The sequence below is a fragment of the Eutrigla gurnardus genome, assembly GCF_963514095.1.
Source record: "Eutrigla gurnardus genome assembly, chromosome: 20".
Classification (NCBI taxonomy): Eukaryota; Metazoa; Chordata; class Actinopteri; order Perciformes; family Triglidae; genus Eutrigla; species Eutrigla gurnardus.
In genome coordinates this window covers 21,414,426-21,439,344 of record NC_139931.1, presented here as the reverse complement: position 1 = coordinate 21,439,344, position 24,919 = coordinate 21,414,426, and the positions used below count along the sequence as shown (strand labels likewise).

The window sequence follows — 24,919 nt, the reverse complement described above, 5'->3', positions numbered from 1 at the left end:
GTACAAAAAGCATCAAAACAGAACTTGTTCATCATATTTGATTCCTGGGGGAGTCCTGGAAACAAACCCTCACCTTGTATGTGTAAATATTAGGGATGCACGATATTGGATTTTTTGCCAATATCTGATATGTCGATATTTTACAACTCATTTGGCCGATTGTTACGGCTCCAGGATGTTAGCTTGCTACGTCTAGGGGGGAAGTAGGGGAACCATAACACATGTTGCTGTTAGACTGACTGGGAGGACAAGAAAGCAGGGCACAACAGCAAACTAGGTACATAAGTGTATTTATTTGGCGAGTGTTCCGCCCAGGGGAATAGGGAACTATAAGCGGAGCCAAATCAAAGAAAACAAGATAAAGTGACAACTAACTAGTGCACACATACGACCTAGCTAATACATACAGAGGGTGGCCCCGCTTCTAACCTGATGTGATAACAGAGTAAATCTACGTGATGGTAGTGTAAACCCAAGGGTATCTTACCTATTCACCTAAACCCCTACGGCATCTCAAAACAAAAGGCAACAGCATGACACAGCCAACACACAGGCAGACAATGGCATCTTACAATGGAGACAAAACAGGTGCAAGTTATCAAGGCCAGATGACACTGATTGGCCAACAGACAGCTCCCAGATTGGACAGGGGGTTGGACGATGGTGGAGTAACAGCCAATGGCGTGAGACCTACAGAGAACGAGAGGGGAGACACAGGAAAACAACCACACACGTAACACCAATGTAGAAGAAAATGCGTTACCTTACAATTCTTATTTTAATCTTATACTAATATTCCTTTCTCTTGTACTCATCAAATGTCCTGCTGCCCCTATTTGATTGTGGTTGACTTGTTATTCTGATAAGAAGACCTTTGATCTGTCCCCCTTCCTGGACCGTCTCCGAAACATCTTTATCTCACGTACTTGATCAAGGCCTGATGAATGGCCCTTGTTGTGACATTGTCTAGCTGTCCCGAGAAGTCACACCTTTCTGTTTTCTCAGGACGTCTCTTCCTCTTGGTATTGAATCTCTTCAAATCCACTGTTTAGACCTCCCCCTTTCGTTCTGTGTATAAAGCTCTCCCTTGCCCCACATTATTTAGAATGGACTGTATCGCAACGCTGTATTTTCCTTTCTCCACTGTTAGTGATTAAACCTCATCTGAAGCAGCCACAGAATTGGACCTGAAGAGTTTTTCCTTCCACACCGATATCAATACCGATATAAATATATAAACTCGTTGTAACATTCCGGATGACGGTTCTTCAAATGGACAATTAAGTTTGTGGTGTTAAAAGAATGCATCTTGGCTCCTCCTCGCATCACCGACGCAAATCATTGCAAATACAAACTTTGCTATCCGTTTCCGACACCTTAAAAAACTTCCACACCACTGACATTTTGAACTTCTCTCTTGCTCTGCTGCAAGTTGAAGTAGGTGATGTGTCACGTCGCGCTGCGCACGCAATCCTCGCGCCCTCATGTAATTAATCTGATTTAATCAAGGAAGCAGCCGTCTTTATTTATCGGTTTAATATATCGGCATGTTATCCAATATCAGATAATACATTTTAACGTCAATATCTGCTGATACCGGTACCTTGCTGATAATATCGTGCATCCCTAGTAAATATGTAGTTGTTGGGGAAGTAGCAGGAGCAGATTTGGTTATCAACAGATAATTATTAATGTCAATATGATTATCTATATTTATAATTATATTTAATATATTATTATGATATGATCATAAATATACGGGGCATCACCCTGGAATCAGGGAAAGATAACCGAAAACTGTACTCAATATAAAGGGGTTTTATACTCACATGCCAATCATTGTGATCATTGGCATCGAAGTAGAAACAATTGAACAATTAAAAGGCGTGAAATCCGAACACTAGCCTTCACAACCTGCTGTTATCCAGTGACATATACACAACAAGCACAAGAGACTGCTAGTTATAATATAAGATTTATTAAAGTCAGTAATAATGATCACAATCAATAACACTGCAATTAACAAAGCCTTATTACCTAACTACCTAAATACACACAAAGCTAAGCTAAACAAAGGAAGAGACACACGTGGAGTGTGTGTGTGTGTGTGTGCGCTTTTGTGTATGTGGGTGTATGTGTGTGTGTGGGGGGAGAAAAGGTGATGAGCGAGAGATGGCCGGGCGCAGCCACCAGGTGGAGCTATTCCTCACAGCGTTCAGGGGCAGAACTGCTGACGTCAGGTAGAATAGTGAGAGAGAAAGAGAGATGGCCGGGGAGACAGGAACAGGAACAGCTGGCGTAGGAAACGTGTGGGGGGGGTGTATGTGTGCGTGTGTGTGTTAGCGGGAAACAAACAAAGAGAGTGAGAGAATGCGCACGCAATACACAAAGGTTCAGTAGGCGTATTACTATCACTATCGTGAATGTACTGGCGTTCGTTCGGTGGGACCCCGGTCCTTTAACTGATAGTAGATCGCTTACTGAGCTCGTGAATGTGGCCGAGGTTAGGCCACACACTGTTACCAAAATAAAACCCAGCGGCGTGGGTACACAATCAGCATTCGAATACAACAATACAGAAAGCAATGGACTCGGCAGTCCGTGATCAAAACTTAAAAAACGTTAACAAGAATTACAAGCATATCCTACACTATCAAATCTCTGCCTCTGCCCAGACAAATAGCCTCTTACTTGTGTCGTTGTGAGGGATTCCGTCCTATGCGGTGACGGACTGTGGTTCGCGAGTCCTCGTGCGGCAGCGGAGGGTGCGAAGAATTTGTTATCCTCCTCACGGATCGACTCAGTTGAAGAAAACAGTTTGTGTTTCTCCCTTCTGCAGGCAAACAATAAAATCACGCAGTGTGGCGATTTGCTGACTTCAGACAAGAGCGGGGCTCAGAGGTTATCCATCTTGCTGGTAGCTTGGATGAAGAAACCGTTGCGTTCTCCCTTCTGCAGGCAAACAAAGAGTCGCATGCGGCGATCTTCTCAGGATCCAAAATAATAAAAAAAAAAAGAAAAATGCGAGTAGGGAAAAAGGAGGGAAAACAGTCTGTCTCTCGTCCAGCGTGTTTGGGGGAAAGACTGCGGCCTAGGACAAAGAAAACGCTGCAGACGTTAAAAGTTCACCTCCTGTTGCAACGCCGAGTCGCGATGGAGAGAAGAGGGGTCCCTGTGGTTGTCAGCCAATAGGAGAGTTAGTGTGACGTCACATTTCACACCTTGGTGAAAAGTAAAACAAAATGGAGGTTGTAGTTCTTTTATCTCCTTTGTTCCTTTGTTCTGACCCCATGTGAAGGCTTTTGGCCTCTGTGTAGGCCGCTCTGTGTTGTCCTTTTTGGTGAGGTCCCTACATAGTGATATAAAGAAGATGTAAAAAAAATGTGTAACAGCTGATGACAGTTCCTCTTCTTCTACTCTCAGGCTTTGTCCTTCCTCGGGTTGGACCTCACAGAGGAGAAGAGGAAGAAGCTGAGACAGAGTCTGACCACGGATCCACAAGGCACTGTGGCATATGGAGGTGAGAAAATCGTGCTATATAAATATAGTGGATTGGATTGGTACTAATATTAATATATTATATCTGCTAATTAAGGGGTACCTGAAACAGATCTTTAAATACACATTATTTCTTGTGACAAATCAATATGCTAAGTACATTAAACATTAGTATACTTGACTTCACAACAATCATCAGTTTACTTCAAGTGTGTTCATGATTAGTTCACTTGAAGTTTGATATTTTGTAAGAGCTCAGTTTGTCGTGAGTGTGTGTACTGAGTACACTTATTATTTTGTTTGGTTTGTGTTATGAGTAGTTAAACCATACTTAGTGTCTCTTGTTGTTTTAGTAATAATATGCTCAATTATACTTCTGGCTTACTCCAATTCATTAATCAATGTTTTTTAATGATATGCTTCCAGTGCATGATTATAATAATACATTTGAGCATGTATTTTAAAAATATACAAGAATATATGAAACAACAAAGCAGACATAAGAGTAAGACTTTACATCAAGTAGACACTCATCAGCATTAATTGATGCTTAACTAATGCCCAGTTCATCCTGAGTTCATGTAGAACTCATGTAAGACTCATGGATGACTGAATGAATGGTTCCTCCATCAATAAATAATCAAAAGTCAGTCTTAATTACAGACTGAGTCATTCATGAGAATCTATAAACTATATATATATAGCTCAGCTCATTAATATATGATCTATGTTATTCATTATTAATGAGCTGATCAACGGGGAAATGGAAGGGCCCTCTAGGCCTGCACAGGGGGCCTTAGATATATTCTAAAATAAATAATAATTTAAATGTAATTTGTTAAAATGTTATTTTATCAATTCATTATTTGACAATTAACATCCAAACAAATTGTCAGCCTATCAGAAATGTTCTTATTCAGGTCTGTGATTGGTGATCCAGCTATACATGTACACAGGCCCGAGCAATAATTAAATGAGAGACATATTTCAAATGACTAATTGACCAATCATACCTTCACTTTAAATGGCTGAGCTTTGTTATCACTAACTTCCACCCCGCTGTGGGGAATCACCACTAGCAGAATATAGCCACCAACAAACGCTATCGCTAGGGAGGAGGACGGCGTTATTGACGACGTTCTCCAGATACACTTTGAATGAAAAGTTGGAATTCAGGAGAAAGGGAGGATCTACGCCAGAGCTGAATTTAGTGCTCAAAAACAAGGTGTTTAGTGAAATGTCAAGGCCAGCAATTATACATGATATGCCTGGATGACAGGATCAACAGAGGAGCAAAGCCTTGCTGCTGGGATTGCTGGCTGTTTGGCATTTGTACTTAAGGTATCCTTGCTGAACAGCAACTACTTTACTTATATGAGGACCTAACACTTGTTTCTATTTGCTTTATCGACAATGATATGTTGTGGTTTCTTTCTTTCGACAAATGTACTTATTGTAAGTCGCTTTGGACAAAAGTGTCTGCTAAATGACCTAAATGTAATGTAAATGTAAATGCATAAAAAGCATTTGGGGGCACCAGGATAGAGCAGGATGTCATCAATCATAATGAAGGTTGGGATATTTTGAAACGGCTTATTAAAGACGCAGTCGGCAACATTTGTTTGATCATATTCACTGAAACCGACACTATGCTCCGATAGAACAATATAAATCATCCGGTTTCAGAAAAAAAACGCGCCTCTACATGCACTTAGAGCTTGTTGTTTGTTTTGCAAAAATCCACTACGCCCGTATCATCCTGTCCACTCAGCGCAGTTCACAGTTCGTGCACACGCCACAGATCCCAGCTCCATCTCCATCTGCCAGACTTGCCGACTGCAGCTTTAACTATATGGATTATTCAGAAGGCCAGGAGGATGGACTTTGTTTTCCAGTAATGTCTTATAGGCCGCCGGGCCAACTGACTTTATTCTGGCCGCCGCTGCCTGTTTTGTTGTTTTGTTGTTGTTGTTTATTTGGGAAGCAGTGCTTTTGCAGATAAGAGTCATTTCCAATGACATCATAATTGAACAGACTTAATTTTTTTCTCTGTGTTTGTCTCTCAGACTTCGTGGAGGCCACCCGGAACATTTTCCAGGAGAACCTGGAGGAGCTGGGTCTGGGGGAGGGTCCCTTCATGTTTTCCTATCACGAAGCAGCTAGTTTGATGGACACGTCGGCCTTCCACTCCCCTGTAAGCAACACTCACAGGCTCCACCAGGACAGCCCAACCTGTAAAGCATCTAAAGAAGTGTGTGTGTGTGTGTGTGCGCGCAGACATATGAATCAGAATGCAGCTACAGCAGCGAGGAGATGGAGCAGTTTCAGATGGAGGTGAAGCAGCTGCAAACCCAGATGAAACAGCTCAAGGTGAAAACACACACACACAGACACACACACACACACACACACACACCAGGCGACAACCTCTAGTTCTGAAAAGGGAAGCCAAGGCTGAAGTGCCTTAAACTGTCATTTTTCTGCTGGCCATCAGGTGGCGATTCCTCTGGTTGTAAAAAGGAAGTTTGTCTCTGAGAGAATGGCCCTACTTCTCACTGGATTTATTATCTCAGTAAATATTTCAAACATGAGTTTATGTCTTCAATCCAGCATAATGTTTATGTTATAATACATTATGGTTCATTTAGGGTCAAATAGACCAAAAAGCAGGGGATGATTTAGGGGCGGGGCTACCTGCTGATTAACTTTGTTAGCAGCTTCACACCAGAATCCAGATGGATCCAGATCCTGTAAGGGTGCCGCTCTGCTGCTTGTGTTCCTCAGATCCACCCGTCGCTCCTCCACAGTCCAAATGGTCACTTTCTTCACTGGTTACAAGAATTTGAAGATGGCGGTGGCCAAAATGCCGAACTCTAGGTTTCCAACCCGTAGCCCACAAACCAATGGGTGACGTCACCATGACGACATCCACTTCTGATATAAAGCCTATGACACACTTCCTCTCTTACTCACTCTACTGGGAATAAGTCTGGAGTGTTGGAAAATACAGAATGGAAATACAGAGATAAAATGCTCTGTGCAGGGAAAGAACTGACAGCTGCTGATTCTGAGGATGCGAGGCTTCATTAGTACTCCAACATGTCAAGTAAACACAGCTGCTGAGCAGGTTTCAAACACCTTCAGTATTACTCGTTCAGATCCGATCAGATATGAAATAATCTGTATGTGTGACAGCATGTGAAGAGAGAGAGTAGGAGTGTGTTTCTGGGACTTTTTGACCATTCTTCGAGAAGCAAATTGAGGGTTGAGGTCAGGACTCTGTGCAGGCCATTCAAGTTCATCCACACCAAACTCTCTCCTCCATGTCTTTATGAACCTTGCTTTGTGCACTGGTGCACAGTCATGTTGGAACAGGAAGGGGTCATCCCCAAACTGTTCCACAAAGTTTGGAGCATGGAATTGTCCAACATCTCTTGGTATGCTGAAGCCTTCAGAGTTCCTTTCACTGGAACTAATGGGCCAAGCCCAGCTCCTGACAAACAACCCCACACCATAATCCCCTCCACCAAATTTTACACGTGGCACAATGCAGTCAGTCAAGTACCGTTGTCCTGGCAACCGTCAAACCCAGACTCGTCCATCAGATTGCCAGAAGGAGAAGCATGATTGGTCACTCCAGAGAACGTCTCCACTGCTCTAGAGTCCAGTGGCGGTGTGCTTTACATCACTGCATCCGATGCTTTGCATTGCACTTGCTGATGTATGGCTTGGATGCACCTGATCGCCATGGAAACCATTCCATGAAGCTCTCTACACTGTTCTTGAGCTCATCTGAAGGCCACATGAAGTTTGGAGGTCTGTAGTGATTGACTCTGTAGAAAGTTGGTGACCTCTGTGCACTATGTGCCTCAGCATCCGCTGACCCCGCTCTGTCATTTTACGTGGTCTACCACTTCTTGGCTGAGTTGCTGTCGTTCCCAATCACTTCCACTGTTATAATCCTACTGACATTTGACTGTGGAATATTTAGGAGGGAGGACATTTCACGACTGGACTTGTTGCACAGGTGGCATACCACCCTGGAATTCACTGAGCTCCTGAGAGCGACCCATTCTTTCACAAATGTTTGTAGAAACTGTCTGCATGCCTAAGTATGTATGTTACGTTTACAGAATAAACAACAAAATAATAAGTCAATCCATATGAGAATGAGAATATGAGGATAACAACATCAAAGACACTGAGACTCAGTGAGGCAACAGCCAGGCTCAGTTGGACTGAGTGGTTTCCTCTGTGATGTCGCCACATATAAAACCTCCCGGGCTTCATCTGCTGCCTCTCTTGGCAGGTGATGCTGAAGGACATGGAGCACAGCAAGAAGACCCTGGAGGAGGAGCTGCAGAAGACCTCTGAGGTGAGACACCGGCCCTGTGCTCTTTAGATATGTTCACACATGTAACATGAGAAAGTGTGCAGCCCAGTCTCATGGCACTTCTTCCAATAGTCCCAACAATGTATTGGTTTCATGTTCATTGTCAATGTAGAGTTCATTAGTTTATTCCCGGGATCATTTGGGTTTATTGGCATCACTCACGCTAGATGGCGAGAGGAGCCAGGGCCTCACCTCAATGTAGACACAGACAATGTTTTATAAAACATGGCTGAAATGATCAGTACTTATGTTGTCCTGTCTGAGTTCATGACATCATCATGAAATCATCCAGAGGCAGTGACGGCGCGAGGGGGGGGCAAACAGGGTCTGAAGACCCTCCTGTCAAAGGCTGCGCCCCCCCTTTTGCCCCCCCTCCCCTCTAAATATTTATGGATTAAAAACTATAACAAATATAGAACAAATTAAAACACTGAGACATTAAAAATCAATCATCTGAAGAAATATTGTTTATAACGTTCCTATGGTGATTTTTTTTTTTTTTTCCTGTGTCGTGCGATTTGATTGGCTGGTTTGCACGCAGACGGCAGGCTGAATCTGACGTTCACGTTAGCGGTGGTTGATGCATAGCGGCTAGTTAGCGCTTGTGTCAACAGAGCGAAATGGACCGATTTGTGATAGCCAAAAAGCGAATAAGAGTGGACGATGGTGGTGGTGATTTACGGACGCAGGACAGAGTAATGACAGACTTGGAGGATGAGGATGAAAGCAAGGATGATGAAGGGGCAGTAGTGGGTGAGGAGAACAGAGAAAGGAGGAGGAGGGGAGAGGAGAAGAGAGAAAGACAGCATTGGAGAGCGAGTGAAGCAAAGTTTAGAGGACAAGAAGGGAGGAAGAGGAGAGGAAGACAGGAGTGGGGAGTGAGTGAGGAGGAGAAGAAGGGAGGAAGAGGAGAGGAAGACAGGAGTTGAGTGAATGAGGAGGAGTTTAGAGGAGAGGAAGACAGGAGTGGAGAGTGAGGAGGAGGAGTTTAGAGGAGAGGAAGACAGGAGTGGAGAGTGAGGAGGAGGAGTTTAGAGGAGAGGAAGACAGGAGTTGAGAGTGAATGAGGAGGAGTTTAGAGGAGAGGAAGACAGGAGTGGAGAGTGAGGAGGAGGAGTTTAGAGGAGAGGAAGAGGAGGAAGACAGGAGTGGAGAGTGAAGGAGAGGAGAACAGAAGGAGAGAGAAAACATATTTAGTGAGTTGAGAGACAGTTGTAAGAGTATACTGTATACAACTATACACTGTGCTACAATTCTCAGTTACACTCTTGTAAATCCACAGATGTTCTCTGTGGTGGATTTGTATTGTTTTTTGTGCTTGTTGTTTGGCACTTAATTTCATTAAAAGTAGTTAAATATGCTTGTGTTTGTTTTATGATAAACGTTTAGTAACATGCATTCGACAATATGTAGTGTATCAGCACGGCCACGGGAACAGTACATCTATATCTATTATAGTATTATTTGTTGGTGTCAGAATTCAATAGCACCTCCTATAAACAATCAGACCCCCTCATTGCCCCCCCAATAATAATTTTCTGGTGCCGTCGCTGTCCAGAGGTGCTCTGGATGAAGCTGGATTCACTGGCTCTAGCAAGACCCACATCAGCTGGTTTACTACAGCCAGAGGAACCCAGAATATCCATCAGTACTAAATATGTCATCTAGACATTAATACAGCAGCAACATTGTTGACTGGATGGTTTTGTTCCCTCTCTGTACAAATGTGAGGTACTATGGTAAAGCTCTGTGAGACCACAGACCGCTACAACACTTTTTTGTCTTTAATGTTGGTTTTGTTGCTGAATCCTCACTTTTCTTTATTTTGTAGCATTATGTCGTTTCCACTGACAAAATGAAAACATGGTGTAAGCATTAACAATACTTCCAATTCAAAAACATTTATTTGAAGTCATATTAAGCAACAAAAAATGGTTGTGCCTTGAGACTGTGCTGAAGTTTGTTGCAGAGCCAAGTATGAATATTTGAACCAGCAGAGGTTCTGTTGTTCTCTTCAGAAAGCCTGTCTGACTGTGGAGGAGAACACCCGTCTGAAGAGCCGGCTGCAGGTGGCAGAGGCCGGCCAGCGGCAGACAAGCAGCGCCGAGCAGGACTATGAAGAGGTGATCCAGCTGCTGGAGGCTGAGATCAGAGACCTGAAGAACCAGCTCGCCAGCAAGAGGCAAGCACGCGGAGTGGAGACCAACAAGGTGAGTCTCAGGCATCGAGCTGTTTCCAATACTTTCTACTCCACAGCATGTTTACTCTTATATACAATGTGTGGTCAATTCATAAAATACATACACAACAATGTATGTGTGTGTGTATGTATATATATATATATATATATATATATTCCATATTCTCAAACTTCACATTATATATATATATATGTATATACATAAATATATATATGTATAAAATTATTTCCTAAACGGCATTCCATATAGCATTACAAACACAGAGCTGTTGTTATCTCTGTAGCCTCCATGGCAACGGTGTCTAAATCCACATTGTGAAACTGTCACTGCACAAACCTGTTTAAAGTTCGTCTGCTGCAGCGTGTCTCTGTTGGCTGGCATCACCTGGAGTCTGGCATCACCTCTCAGCGGTCGACTGAACAAACATGAACACTCTCCCTGCAGATGGTATCGTTAGGAATGTAAAAAGCTTCCTTCCCTCCGTCCTGAGCGGGCATCATCACCGTCAGCCACATGGAGCTGCATCTGTGTTTTCACCAGCAGGTGTATGTCTGTGCATTTTCATCTCAGGTGATACAGATGATGAGACAATAAGAGAAATGAAGGCCCTTCTCTCCGAGGACCAGAACCTTCCCTCTACCAGTCTTTTTTCTCTCTTTCATTCTTTCATTCCTTCATTGGTTGTCTTCATTTCCTCCTCACTTACAAGCCTTTCACAAAGACCATGGTGAAAGGGACCAGTATAATGTGTGTGTGTGTGTGTGTGTGTGTGTGTGTGTGTGTGTGTGTGTGTGTGTGTGTGTGTGTGTGTGTGTGTGTGTGTGTGTGTGTGTGTGTGTGTGTGTGTGTGTGTGTGTGTGCGCGCATGCATATACATACATACAGCTCTGGGAAAAAATAAAGACACCACTGCAAAATGATCACTTCATCTGGTTTTACTATTTCAAGGGTGTAAATCAAACCCAGATCAAGTGTAATGTGTATGGATTGTGCTGATCAGGAGCAGGTGCTGGAGCTGAACAGGAGGCTGACAACCATCGACGTTCAGCTGAGGAAGTCGGAGCTGAGCAGGAAACACCTGGAGATCTCCAACAGGAAGCTGCTGGGCTTCGCTCAGGTACGACTTCAACAGGCCTAACGGATCACTTCCCCTCTACTTTCATCCAGAGATGTTTTCTATGTTGTCCTAGAGACTCACAAGCACAGTTTCCATTCTGTAGTGTGTGCTGTCACATGTGTGACTAGGAGTGTGGAGCCTTTCTGGGTATTTGACTGGTTTTCCAGCAGAACAGTTATCAATGTTGGATCTGTTGGACTGTACGGACCCAACTGAATGGACTAAATTACAGTGGATGGACATTTTCTATCTGCGGTGAAAGAAGAACTGCTCAGGATTGAATGTTATTTATTTATTTATTTATTTTTATTACTCTTCACAGTCATGTCCAGGACATTTAGTCCTGAGATATATCAAATGATTTTCGTGGCAGACATCATCCTCAGCACCAGATTATACACTGCTGAGTGTTGGCATAGACCCAAAACACCTTTGTGTTATCTATGAAATAGCTGACTATTTGCTTTGGAGGCGAGGACAAGTGATGTGGATCGTCAACAGACTGTCAATAGACGGAAATGACTTCATGACAGTCAGCATGTGTCCTGTCACATCCCTTCATCTACCATACACTGGATTCAATGTTTCATGTGCTGCCATGGAGTCAGTCTGCCCTCTGGTGGCTGAAACACTTACTGCAGCTATTTGCAACAGTTCATAAAGAAGAAGTCTTTCATTTGTAACAGTAAGCACATATCTAGAAACAGTACAAACCACAGCTCATCTGCAAAGCCTCAGATTAGTTTATTTATCCAAATGACAGTTGTCATTTTTTTAAAGCAAGAAAGTCCAAATGTCAGTATAACAGAACTCTAACGCTACGGTGGCCCTGAAGGGCAAACGGCAATGACATTAACAAAAACACAACAACATTAACTTCTACCGGAAAGGGTAGGTACTTGCTATGACACATCATTGCTGATTGGACGGAGCACGTCCGTCTTTTTAACAGGTGGAAGGGCTGCTTTACGCCACACAGGACATAGTCTGGTCTGGTCTCTGGACTAATGTGAGCTACTATCTAAATGGTCCTCATTTATATAGCGCTTTTGTCCAAAGTGCTGTACAGTGTTGACTGACATTCACCCATTCACACACACATTCACACACCGACAGCGCAGTCAACCACGTAGGGCGACAGCCAGCTCGTCAGGAGCAATTAGGGTGAGGTGTCTTGCTCAGGGACACCAGGCACTCAGCTAGGAGGAGCCGGGGATAGAACAAGCAATCTTGTGGTTACCAGCCCAACCCGCTCTACCTCCTGAGCTAATGCCCCCCTAATGCCCCAATATCTAGACCTCTGGGGGACAACAGACAGTCTCTGGTTGCTCCACATAGTCTGGTCTGGTCTCTGGACTAATGTGGGCTACTATCTAGACCTCTGGGGGACCACAGACAATTAAATCGTCATCATCACACTTCATCTTTGTTAAAATAATACAATACACATGGCCGAAAGGGAAAGCGGGAGAAGCCAAAGCTTATCTAGTCCCGCCCCCATTACCCACAGGATAAAATCTTCATCATAATCTTTTCTTTAAAAGATTCCATATAGTCTGATCTTGTCTCTGGACTAATGTGAGCTACTATCTAGACCTCTGGGGGACCACAAACAGTCTCTGGTTTCTCCACATAGTCTGGTCTGGTCTCTGGACTAATATGGACTACTATCTATATCAGGGTGACAGGAGGAGGATCTCAGCGATGAGAGGCTTTCACGTAACGCAAATTTCTCGCTCAAGTTGAATGTTGACACGAATAAGAAAATTCTTTAGTGTAGTTCATAGAGAAAACCTAACTCTTTGTGTCTGCCCTCAGAACGTCCACAAAGTGCTGACGACCCCCAGTCTGTTTGGAGGAGACGGCGGGTAAGAGACTGACATTATCAGAAAAGATGAGTCATTATTAGCTCGGAGTCCTGCTGTAAACACTCCTCTTCCTGTGTGTGTGTGTGTGTGTGTGTGTGTGTGTGTGTGTATCAGGAGCAACAGGTCATCTCCAGCCACCGACAGCCCCGACACCCCGTCACCGCTTCCTGACCCCGCCTTCCAACTGGCTGTGGAGGCCAGAGAGCTGGTGGCGGGGGTCTGCAGCCCGGTGGGGGATGACAAAGGTACAGGCTCAACCAGAAAACTACAGAAAGGATTTCATCACTCCAAAATCACCAGTCACTTTAAAAAGTGTCTAGCCCACTATCATGGTAGAGACCTGAAAAATAGGGCCTGATTTAAAAGAAAATACAGAACACAAAACTATTGATTTATGCGAGGAGACTTATGATAACTAGATTTACATTATTAGAAGGTTTTGGATGTTCACTAAAAAAATATGTGTCTCTTATTTGTGACACAATAGACATATTTGTTTCTTAACAAAATGTGCAGTGATTCCAGCATATTTCCTGTCTTTTTAAGACAAGTCATATTTTCTCAATTTGGCTCGTTTGGTCTCAGCATAACGTGACAATGTGGACCGACTCAAATATTTCTCCATGGTGGCCAGCTAGCTAGCAGTGGGAGTGAAGTGTGATTGACAGATTGACGTGATGTCACAATCATATCAGAGTTTCTTTTGGTCGCATTATTTAATGATACAGCACAATTTTATAATTTATAGCAAATTATTTTGTGGGACCCCCACTTTAAGAAGCTCTCTCCATAGACACAGGAGACAACATTCTAGTTCAGCAACACTGGTAGGCTTTAAAGAAACAGTGTCACCAGAATTTCTTGTTTGAATTGAAATATTTTCAACTTGTGCGAATGCGCCGCAAATTTGTATCTTTGCATTGACGTATGCAATCGCGATATTGGTTTCACATTTTGTGTGAGAGCAGTATTCCTGAAGAGTTCTAGTTATATGGGTGAGACATTGGTATAAAAACGGTCATTTTAATGGTGAAATAGCCCTCTAGTACCTGAATGGGTTCAGAATGTCCTTCATCCTGGATCAGTTGTTCAGTTTTCCATCTGTTTCTTGTTTTTACATTATGATGATGATGATGATGATGATTGGTACTGTCCTGTCTGCCCACCTGTGATCGACCTGCAGCATCAGCGTTGGAGGAAGCATCTGTCCCCGACGTGGATCCTTGAGTCGGAGGACCTGGGCCGGTTGAGGTGGCTGACTGAGCAGCTGAACCCCCGTTGGACTCCAGACAGGACGCCATCTCAAAATCATGAGATCCCTTCAATACATTCAAATCCTCCACTGCTCACATTGACAGATTAAACAGAACAACGCCAGTGTTTAATGCCAAAGCTTCCTCACACACATCAAATGAGTGTCTTTGTTTTTAAACTCTATGGAGGCTTCGCCGGCGGCATGGGTTGCACTCAGCGGTGACCCGAGGACTCTCATTCACCCATGATACGTACACAAGTCCCTTTGAGAAGTGCTCTGCCAAATCAAATGTCCGCTGGAATTTCCTCTTGTGTTCCTCTGAAGGCAGGTGTTGTTGAAGGAGCTGCATGAATTCCACAACACACACACGCTGCTGTAACGGAATGCAGATCGCACCAAAATGTCTAATTCTGCATCTGCATTGACATCTAAAATGTGTACGTCTCAAGACTTTTATTTATAGTGTCATATCGCAACAAAAGTTACATGAGGACACTTTTCACAGAAAGCAGGACTAGAACACGCCCATCATTTTTAAAGTCACTGAATTTTAAAGTCCCTACATCACCCAAGAGCAAGCGTTGCTATGCCACATTGGCAAGAAAAAAACTACCTAACAGATTTAACTTAAGGCAGGAATCTCAAGCAGACCAGGCCTTCCATCTGCATTTCCACAACTTTTTACATCTTAAGGCATTTGGACCCTGCTATTGGTTGGTGTCAACACACGGAGCCTTTTACGATGCATCGACGTTGTGGTCATGTGGGCTCTTGCTATCTTTCTGGTATATTTGGGCTGCTTAGCTAAATCAATTTGGGAGAGTCCATTTGAGTGGGGTGGGTGGAGTTAAGAGAGATGACTTCACGATATAAGCCAATAACAATTCAAATATGGCACAAAAAGAAACTCCAATCACTTTACGTTATGTTGAGGAACAAGACATTTTTTTAGTGAAAAACAAATAGTCAAACAATCTTAAATAAGGTAATGATACGGTCTCCCTGCAAAAATAAACAATTAATAGATCTAAAATAAAATGGAAACATCGTGCGATTTTTATTTATTACATAATACTTTTTTATTATTTATTTTTTACCATGATAGCAAATTAGTGTTTTTTTTATCCTGATCTGAGATAAAAATCTTCTATCATCCCATTCCTAATGTGTACACAATGTAAAATGTATTGCCATTACATTAAAAATACCCCTTGTCTGCACTAAAATATCATCATTAATTAAGAAGGAGCTTAACCCATTTCCATCAAAGTCAATGGCAGAACAACAAATTCTAATTTAACAGGTTGCCGTTTGTGCTCCAATACTGCCATCTAGTGGGCTTTTTGGCAGGCAAATAAAATAAATGGCTGATGTTGCGTCTCTTTTGCGATGTGTGTAGGGTTTCATTCAGAACAGATGTAGCGGTAGCAGCCGATGTTGACCGCATTAAGGCCACATTTATACATAGCAGGGTATTTAGAGAAACTAATAATTCCCCCCTCCGTTTTCAAAAAAGTTGTCATTTACATAAACCCGCATAAATACGCCGTTGACTATTAACTATGCCAAACTATGGGTGGCAGTGTAGGGAGAAGGATAAAGCCATGCAGGCCAATCAGAATCCTCAGAATCAACAACAATGAATAACACAAGCGACTTCCTGTTCCTTTCAAAACAATATATCGATAGAGTATAGCAGTTGTATTTGCAAATGCAAACAGGCCAAAAGCGTTTGCACAAATGTAAAAATGAGTACCACCTTAACAGCATCCATGATAGCCAACACAGGGCGCTCACATGACGTTAAGAATTTTCTGCCGCATAATGTGACGCTTGAGAACCTAAAATCCTGTTTCTCCCAGTTGACACAACAACACATAACCGGCATTATCAGAAATCTCCACTTTGGCCGGAGTTTTTAGAAATAATAGTTTACGGGGTTTTCGTATAAATGAGAGGCCAAACCGCATGGAAATATTTGCATTTTCCCTTTGTGTAAACGGGGCCTAAGAGGTTGAAAATTAAGTTACAGAAATGCCTTAAGGCGTAAAAAATGTAGTTGTGTTACCAAATCATTGTGTCTTCTGATGGGACCATACCAGTGTTTAGTCAATGTCATTTTCCACTGCCAACATTGGCCACTGAGTTAACATACTTTACATCTCTAGCATGATTACCAAAATTGCTTTATTTGAGATATTATGAGATAGTTTTATTTTAAAGTTTTGTCCATATTCAATAAACGTTACAGAAGTTACCTGAAACTGTTTGTCAAGGTTATCTGAAACTCACCTCATCATTAAAAGCGCCTCCAGCTAAAATCAGATTTTGAAATTCAGGTCAGGAGAAACTTAAGAAACTATTTTTCCAGGCAGATTAACATTCGGCTCCACGGCTCTCTCGGCTCTGTTGTGATTGACAGCTCAGGCTCGTACTGATATGGCTCAGCAGTCGAGCCAAAAAATGTCATTCATATTAATACTCGGACATGTTGTTAAGTATCTTCCTCTCGAAATCGAATTGCAGATCCTAAAGCAACCTTGAGCAGTATCTCATAGACGCTTGTTTTTTATTTTTAAAAAAGTCCAATCAGAAGCAGCCAGATAACATTTGGCCAATAGGATGCAGCCATGGGAACATGTGTTCCTTGTGTAGAAAGTAAAAAGAGAGTGAGCTTATTAATGAGTTCTCCATATGTAAAACTGAAAAATACTGGGCTGCGTTTCAAAAACAGTTTGAGTCGCCCTCGCTCACTTGCCCTCAGCCCTTGCTATGACGTCACACGGAGGCCACTTGGAGGGTGGAGGGAAAGTGGGCGGAGGGGGAGTGAAAGAGATAAATGGAACACACCTGCCCTCGTTCACTAACAGCCCAGACAATCATGGATCAACCACACGTTGTTGGAGTAGCGCTATACTGCCTATTCCGAATTACACAAAATATGCAGAGACTCATTTCATTGAGACGAAGACGTATTCTGCGCTTGATGGCAATACGTCGGCTTATATACTTTACACTTGTAAACGTTGGGCTCTGCCATAACTCTGCAACAGACAGTCTAATTGCACAATTTAAGAAAATGAATTAAATTTAATTCATTTTCTACTTTCTTCTTTCTTCTTCTTCCTTGGTGGTGAATAGACAGCAGACAATGGTGTTTGAGGTTCATTATCGCCACCGCATGGACATATTTTTTGTGCACCACTGCAATGCATTGTGGGTGATATACAGCTCTGAAGTGGCCATCGTTGTTCACTCGATCACTCAGCCCTCAAGGGTCGATCTCACGGAGTTCACTTCAGCTGTTCAGGGAAATGGAACAGCCCTTAAGATGGCGGCGGGGATTCCCCCGAGGGCAAGTGCTTAGGGCAAGTGAGCGAGGGCGACTCAAACTGTTATTGAAACGCAGCTCCGGTGTTTCCCAGTCTGCTGCCCAGTCGTTTTCCACTCCCTCACCTATGTGCATTTACGCCCATCTCATCAGCCCAACTCATCTCACCTGTTCCCACAGCTGTAGCTCAATTGAAGCTGCACCCACTCATCGCCACCTCGTTTTGCCTCCGTGTCCATCTCAGAACCAGAAAGGTAGGCTGAGTTCTACTATAGTACTTTATATGCTGCGTATGCACACAAATGTGTTGCAAGCAGGAAATCTCTGCAAATGGCCAGAAGCATTAGACTGGTATTACAACTGGACTTACAAATTTGACATATTCATGCAGACAGAACTAAACATTCTCATCAAATCAGCGTTCCATAACGCACTCTCTCCATGGATTGCATGTATGGGAGGACTTGTTAGCTTGGAAAAGACAATCTGGAGCTGGTCTGAATTTCTCACTTGCTGCCATCTGCCACAAGGGTTACTGTTGAGCAAAAAGTAAAACAAAAACATAAACACAACAGTGTCCCTTTGTCCATCCTTGTGCCCTTACTCGTCAACAGAAGGCAAAGAATGAGGCATTGAAAGGGATTCTGTGGCTTCATACTGCATGTTCATGTTGATGTGTTCAGGAGTGGCTTTACTGTCAGGAGCTCCTGCTGATTAAACCTGTGTTTGCTAGTCCGAGTCTAGGCAGACATCAGTCAAAGGCTACATGTGAAATTGAATTGTATTTCAATGGACTGCTTTTAAAAGGCTGTCCATAGAAATCAGATATATGTCCTGTACTCAAACAAAATTGCATCTTTGATGTGGCCTCATATATTTCTGTTACTGTTTTATAAATAAAGTACTAACTGTTCTTGTTTCGAAACATTTATTTCCACTACTCGCAGTACTAAAACTGTTTGCATTGGTCATGTGACTAGTACAAAAGGAAATAGTGATTGTTGTTGTTATGGTGACAACACTTTGTCAGTGGGACTTTAAAATGGTGTCACAGCTCACCAGGAAGAGAAATGACATCTCTGGAGATGGATGGCTGGCTAGTTAGCTAGGTGGCTAGTTAGCTAGGTGGCTAGGTATCTTGTCCTTCTCTCAAGATGGATGTCTGCTAGATAAGCAGTCACTAGACACTGTTTGATCAGACAACCCAACCTGTGCATGGCCTGGATTGACCCGATGCCACACACATGGCTACGATACCAGTTCCAAAGTGGAGTAACCATCAGCCACTTCCTCTACATGGATGACATGGAGCTGTATGCTTGGAATGAGCATTGACTCACTGATCCACATCACCAGGATCTACAACGGCATCAGAAAGTCATCTGAGCTAAATAAGTGTGGTCGGGTGTACCCAATGGTGGTATCTGGATGGTATCTGGAACTAACAGAAGGCAACATAGCAGATGTCCAGGACCTTTACAAATACCTTGGAGACCTGCAAGCTGTGTTGTGTATGTGTGTGTGTGTGTGTGTGTGTGCACTCTACTGTTTCTTCGTTTTCTTAATTAATGAATTGGACTTATATTTTGGCAACAAGCAGCTGGCCTCTGTCCTTCTGTGCATTTACATCAATTGTTACTCCCTTATCCATATTGGGACATAACGCCATGCGATAGATGCAGAACACAAAATGAACCGCTGTGCGTGGTCTACATTACTTAAACAAGGAGCTGGTGTGAAACAGTGTGCTGAAATAGCATGCTGAACTAGCATGCTGAAATAGCGTACTGAAATAGTGTGCTGAAACAGCGTGCCTTCGGTGTTATGAAGTGTGGTTAAGTCAGTGGTGTCACCATGGTGTGGAGTGTGCTGTTCATTGAAGAATATGGTGACAAAAAGTAGTTACAGAATAATACAAAGGTTACAAGAGAACTGTATTGAACATAAAGAAATAAAAATCAAAAGGGTTTCTCAACTCGTGTGTTCTAACCAAGGACTCCGGTGAGTTGTTATACTGTGTTATGGCGATATGCTACGATGCTAAGTTGCTAACGGCTATAGAGATGTGAATTTTCAGTTGTTTATGAATGTGGGATGTTAAACACTTATGCCATAAAACCAATTGGAGTTGATTGTAAATGTTCTTATGATGTTGTAATGAGTCAACATGCTAAGTTTTGAGTTGGAAAAAGTGCATTTATTTTACAAGTGCCACGGTAATTTTCACTGTGTCATTCCGACGCCATGTTCAATGTTAGTGAGTGAAAAGGGGCTCAGTGTGTGCTAAAGCGACATACAGGTACTACTCGGAAAATTAGAATATCCTGAAAAAGTGCATGTATTTCTGTAACTCAACTTTAAAGGTGAAATTTACACATTATATAGACAAATACAATGCGAATCAATATATTTCAAGCTTTTATTTGTTTGGATTTTGCTGATTTGGACTTGCAGCTTCAGAAAACCTCAAATTCAAAAACTCAGAAAATTAGAATACTGCTTGAAATCAATTAAAAAAAAGGATTTTAAATACAAAAATGTCAGGCCTCTGAATGTAAATTCTTGCATCTGTACTTAGTACTTGGTTGGGGCCCCTTTTGCACGAATGACTGCCTTAATCCGGCGCGGCATGGATGCTACCATCTTGTGGCATATCTCAGGTGTTATGGAAGACCAACATGCTTCAATCGCGGCCTTGAGCTCTTCTTTATTGTTTGGTCTCTTCCCGTTCAGCTTTCTCTTGGCAATGCCCCACAGATTTTCTATGGGGTTCAGGTCAGGTGAGTTTGCGGGCCAGTCAAGCACTGTAATCCCATGGTTGTTGAACCAGGATTTTGTAGTTTTGGCAGTGTGGGCAGGTGCCAAGTCCTGCTGGAAGATGAAGTCCTCATCCCCATAAAGCTGGTCCACTGAAGCAAGCATGAAGTGCTCTAAAATTTCCTGGTAGACAGCTGCGTTTATGCTGGACTTGATAAAGCACAGAGGACCAACACCAGCAGCTGACATGGATCCCCAAGTCATCACAGACTGGGGAAACTTAACACTGGACTTCCTGCATCTTCCATTTTGCGCCTCTCCGGTCTTCCTCCAGACTCTGGGACCTTTGTTGCCAAATGAGATGCAAAACTTGCTCTCATCAGAAAAGAGGACTTTGGACCACTGGCCAACAGTCCAGTCTTTCTTCTCTCTAGCCCAGGTAAGGCGCCTCTGGCGTTGCTTGCTCGTGAGGAGCGGCTTGACAACAGGAATTCGACATTTGAAGCCCATGTCCAGCATCCGCCTGCGTGACGTTTCCCTTGAAGCAGCAACTCCAGCCTGAGTCCACTCCTTATGAAGTTCCCCCACACTTTTGAATGGCCCTTTCCTGACCATCTTCTCCAGGCTGCGGTCATCCCTCCGGCTTGTACACCGTTTTCTTCCACACTTCTGCCTTCCACTTAACTGTCCATTAATGTGCTTTGAGACTGCACTCTGAGAACACCCAGCTTCTTTTGCTATCACTTTTTGTGTCTTACCCACCTTGTGCAGGGAGTCAATGATGGTTTCTGCACAACTGTGAGATCAGCAGTCTTCCCCATGATTGTGAATTCTTCTAAACCAAACAAGCAACCAAACAGACTTTTTAAAGGCTCAGGACCCTTTTGCAGGTGTTTTGGATTACTTACCTGATTAGTGTGTGACACTTTGAGCCTACATTACTGAAGCTTTTCACAGTATTCTAATTTAATGAGTTTTTGGTTTTGAGGTTTTAATAAGCTGTAAATCATAATCAGCAAAATTACAACAAAGAAATGCTTGAGATATCTCACTTTCCATGTAATGAGTCTATAGAATGTATTGGTTTCATCTTTTATGTTGAATTGCCTGAATAAAACAACTTTTACACGATATTCTAATTTTCCGAGTAGTACCTGTATGTGCACACACAGGTTTTTGCTGATTTTTGTAATGGGTCATTCCGAGTCATTTCATCAAATGCCTCCCACCTGACCATCTCAGAATGTCCTGAAAAAAATTGAGTACAAAGGCACACTTGTTAATAGGACTAATCCAAAATATTACGTCTCTACTGTCAACAGTTTTCTCATGAAACGTCATTGAATGAAGGGTAGTTTAGACGGTTTTTGGCATCATACTCTGAAAAGCCATTTTTAAACGACATTATCTGGAAAACTATCTCACCTGTGGCCTTCAAAATTTCTACAGTGTATATCTGTTACTAATAGCCTCCAGACATGGAATATCAGGGGTGTAGCTCAATGATAACCTAGTATGGTAGGTACTTAAAATGAGGCTTGTTGAAATAAAGTAGTACATTTGAAGAGTGGCTGAGCTCCCATTTTTACAGATAAAAGACTTCTATCATTTCTGCCTCTATCTCTGGTGTTAGCTTAAACATTCTACAAAATATGGTCTCTCTTAGATTATTAGTTTCACAGATATTAAGTCTCAAAAATGGAAGTTAACACATCTTTGCCCAACTTCAGAGTCATATTCCAAAAAACTGACAACACGTATCTGGTCCAAACTTACTTTATTTGAAAGATCATATTCTTGTTAAAATCATATTAAAAAATCAGGAGGGTGTTTTGCCTCATTTTGTCGCAGTGATTTTTTTTAAATCCCGATATTGGTGGGGTTTTTGTGGCTGGTTTTGGTACTGCATGTCCTAATAGCCTACCAGTAAACATCACAGGAGGGCAATTCAAATGTGTTTTTTACCATTTACCAAAGACTTACATGTGACTAAATGCTACTGATAAATTTAGCCTTACGAAAACATTCAAATGTAGCACAGTTGTCGAGGCAATAAGTCCTTGAATGTGAGTTAAACATGCTGAAAGTAGCTTTTAATGTCTTAAACCATGAACAAACATAGCATAATATTGAAGACTGTACATTTTGTCATACTGTAAGTATATAAATTACACAACCAAATCAAATAATAATCTTAAATTGAGCATAAAGATTTTACATTACAGTACAAAAGTCTCCAAAGTTTGATATTGAATAACAGTTTGTCTCTATGCTCACTATGAGGGATCACACATTTTTCATCTTTTAGATCCAATTCCTTTGTCACATTCATTAATTTGTCAGTCACTTTACAAATAGTCTAATGTACATCTCTGCTCTGTTGTGCTCATCTTTTTTGATGGCATACATGCGCCCAGTTTCTGTAGAGGGAACGTCAAATCTTGCAATTCTATGCTGCAGTGGGACATTGCACATGTCTTCTCTTCTTGGCCAGTAGAAACTCTTGGTAGGGTCATGTGGGTGCATGAACTGAACCCAGTACATCTTCATCTTCATCTGAAACATCTCTGATACTTCCTATCCACCATTTCTGATCATAACTCACATATTGTCTCATAGTGAGCATAGAGAGAAACTGTTATTCAATATCAAACTTTGGAGACTTTTCTACTGTAATGTAAAATCTTTATGCTCAAATTAAGATTATTTGATTTGGTTGTGTAATGTATATACTTTAAGTATGACGAAATGTACAGTCTTCAATATTATGCTGTGTTTGTTCATGGTTTAAGACATTAAAAGCTGCTTTCACCATGTTTAACTCACATTCAAGGACGTATTGCCTCTGTAACTACAACTGTGCTACATTTTAATGTTTTCGTAAGGCTAAATTTATCAGTAGCATTTAGTCACATGTAAGTCTTTGGTAAATGGTAAAAAACACATTTGAATTGCCCTGCTGTGATGTTTACTTGTAGGATATTAAGACATGCAGTACCAAAAACGGACACAAAAACCCCACCAATATCAGGATTTTAAAAAATCACTGCGACAAAATGAGGCAAAACACCCTCCCGATTTTTTAATATGATTTTAACAAGAATATGATCTTTCAAAAAAAGTAAGTTTGGACCTGATAGCTCAGCTACTCAGTAGTTTTGCATTCATTCTGTTTACTCGCATATTATTTTTATGTGTCTGAGTCATATTACACATCATTTGAAAGCTACGAGTCTCGCAAATCGAAAAAGTAAGCCGTTTTATGCTCACGGAAAACACATCAAAAGCAAACACAGCATGTGTGCAAGGAGTGCACAGAAAAATAACAACAACATGACAGGAGTTCCCTACCTTTCGAGCTGTCTCGAAGTCCATAAAGAACATGTTGCATGCTAATCCTTATATCCAGAGAACGGTAAGAGTCCAACGAACAAAAGTAGCTACTTCGTTTAGTCCCACGAGCACGCGATCTCCGGTAATCATCCATAACACGCCATGTGTTGACGTTGTGAGTTTCTGAACAAAAGATTGTTTATAGCTGTTTATCGCTAGTTATCGCTCTTCGATGACGGACTTTGCTAACTCCGTGTAGCGCAACTTCCTGGCGACAAAACAAGCCCCCTTCGATGATTCTGCGATCCCAATTGGCCGAAAAAACTGTCCATCAAGAGAGCCAGTGCTTCACTGACCAACGGCTGACCAACCACGAGAATCCCCAGGCAGAGAGCCAATAGGCAGAGGAGTACATTTTTGACTGACAGGTCTTATAGCCAACGAGCTTACGATTCCAGCGGTATGTTACATGAGGGGAGGGGGCTTGAGGCTGAGAGCGCAGCAGCTCAGAAAGGTCAGACTGTGACCTGCAGATATGATAGTTATGCAGCGTCTCATTACAGAAGGCTGTTATGTAAAGAAACATTAAAAAAATGTTGGTTTTATTAGTAGTAGTTGTAGAACTGGTGAAATAAACAACAAAAAAAAGTAGAATTATATACCTAAAAATACCCATAATCTCATTTGGAACACTTTGTTCCAGATGCAGCTCCGTCTGACATTGCCCTACAACACTGCACTTGCAAAGCTCATTTTTGGGTGTCTTTTTATCTACTTTCTACCATTTGTTGGTCAGGCTTGTGGCTGTTGCTTCATTCAACTTTTAGGCCTATCTATAACAGCCACAGCGAACTTCCATCCATCCATCCATTGTCTACCGCTTATCCTGTATTCAGGGTCGCAAGGGGGGCTGGAGCCAATCCCAGCTGTCATTGGGCGAAGGCAGGGTACACCCTGGATAGGACGCCAGTCTATCACAGGGCCGACATGTAGAGACAAACAACCATTCACGCTCACATTCACACCTATGGGCAATTTAGAGTCATCAATGAACCTATCCCCATCCTGCATGTCTTTGGACTGTGGGAGGAAGCCGGAGAACCCGGAGAGAACCCACGCTTACACGGGGAGAACATGCAAACTCCACACAGAAGGAACCCAGGCTG

General features: G+C 42.3%; 1 protein-coding gene across 5 annotated transcripts in view; it reads left to right on the top strand.

The window, feature by feature from the left end:
* Positions 1-24,919, top strand: part of LOC311030465 (syntaxin-binding protein 4) — a gene marked incomplete at its 5' end in the record, with an annotated part of 313,894 nt that overhangs the window by 130,154 nt on the left and 158,821 nt on the right. For 3 of the 5 annotated variants that reach the window (XM_084036229.1, XM_084036230.1, XM_084036227.1), the window contains 9 exons: positions 3,424-3,520; positions 5,565-5,692; positions 5,776-5,868; positions 7,808-7,873; positions 9,910-10,101; positions 11,093-11,209; positions 13,028-13,077; positions 13,192-13,322; positions 14,261-17,056. In XM_084036229.1, the coding sequence (XP_083892355.1) occupies positions 3,424-3,520; positions 5,565-5,692; positions 5,776-5,868; positions 7,808-7,873; positions 9,910-10,101; positions 11,093-11,209; positions 13,028-13,077; positions 13,192-13,322; positions 14,261-14,304 (918 nt within the window). In that variant the 3' untranslated portion in view covers positions 14,305-17,056. Of the gene's footprint in view, positions 1-3,423; positions 3,521-5,564; positions 5,693-5,775; positions 5,869-7,807; positions 7,874-9,909; positions 10,102-11,092; positions 11,210-13,027; positions 13,078-13,191; positions 13,323-14,260; positions 17,057-24,919 lie in introns of those variants that run through there. The other 2 variants (XM_084036228.1, XM_084036231.1) reach the window with 2 other exon arrangements.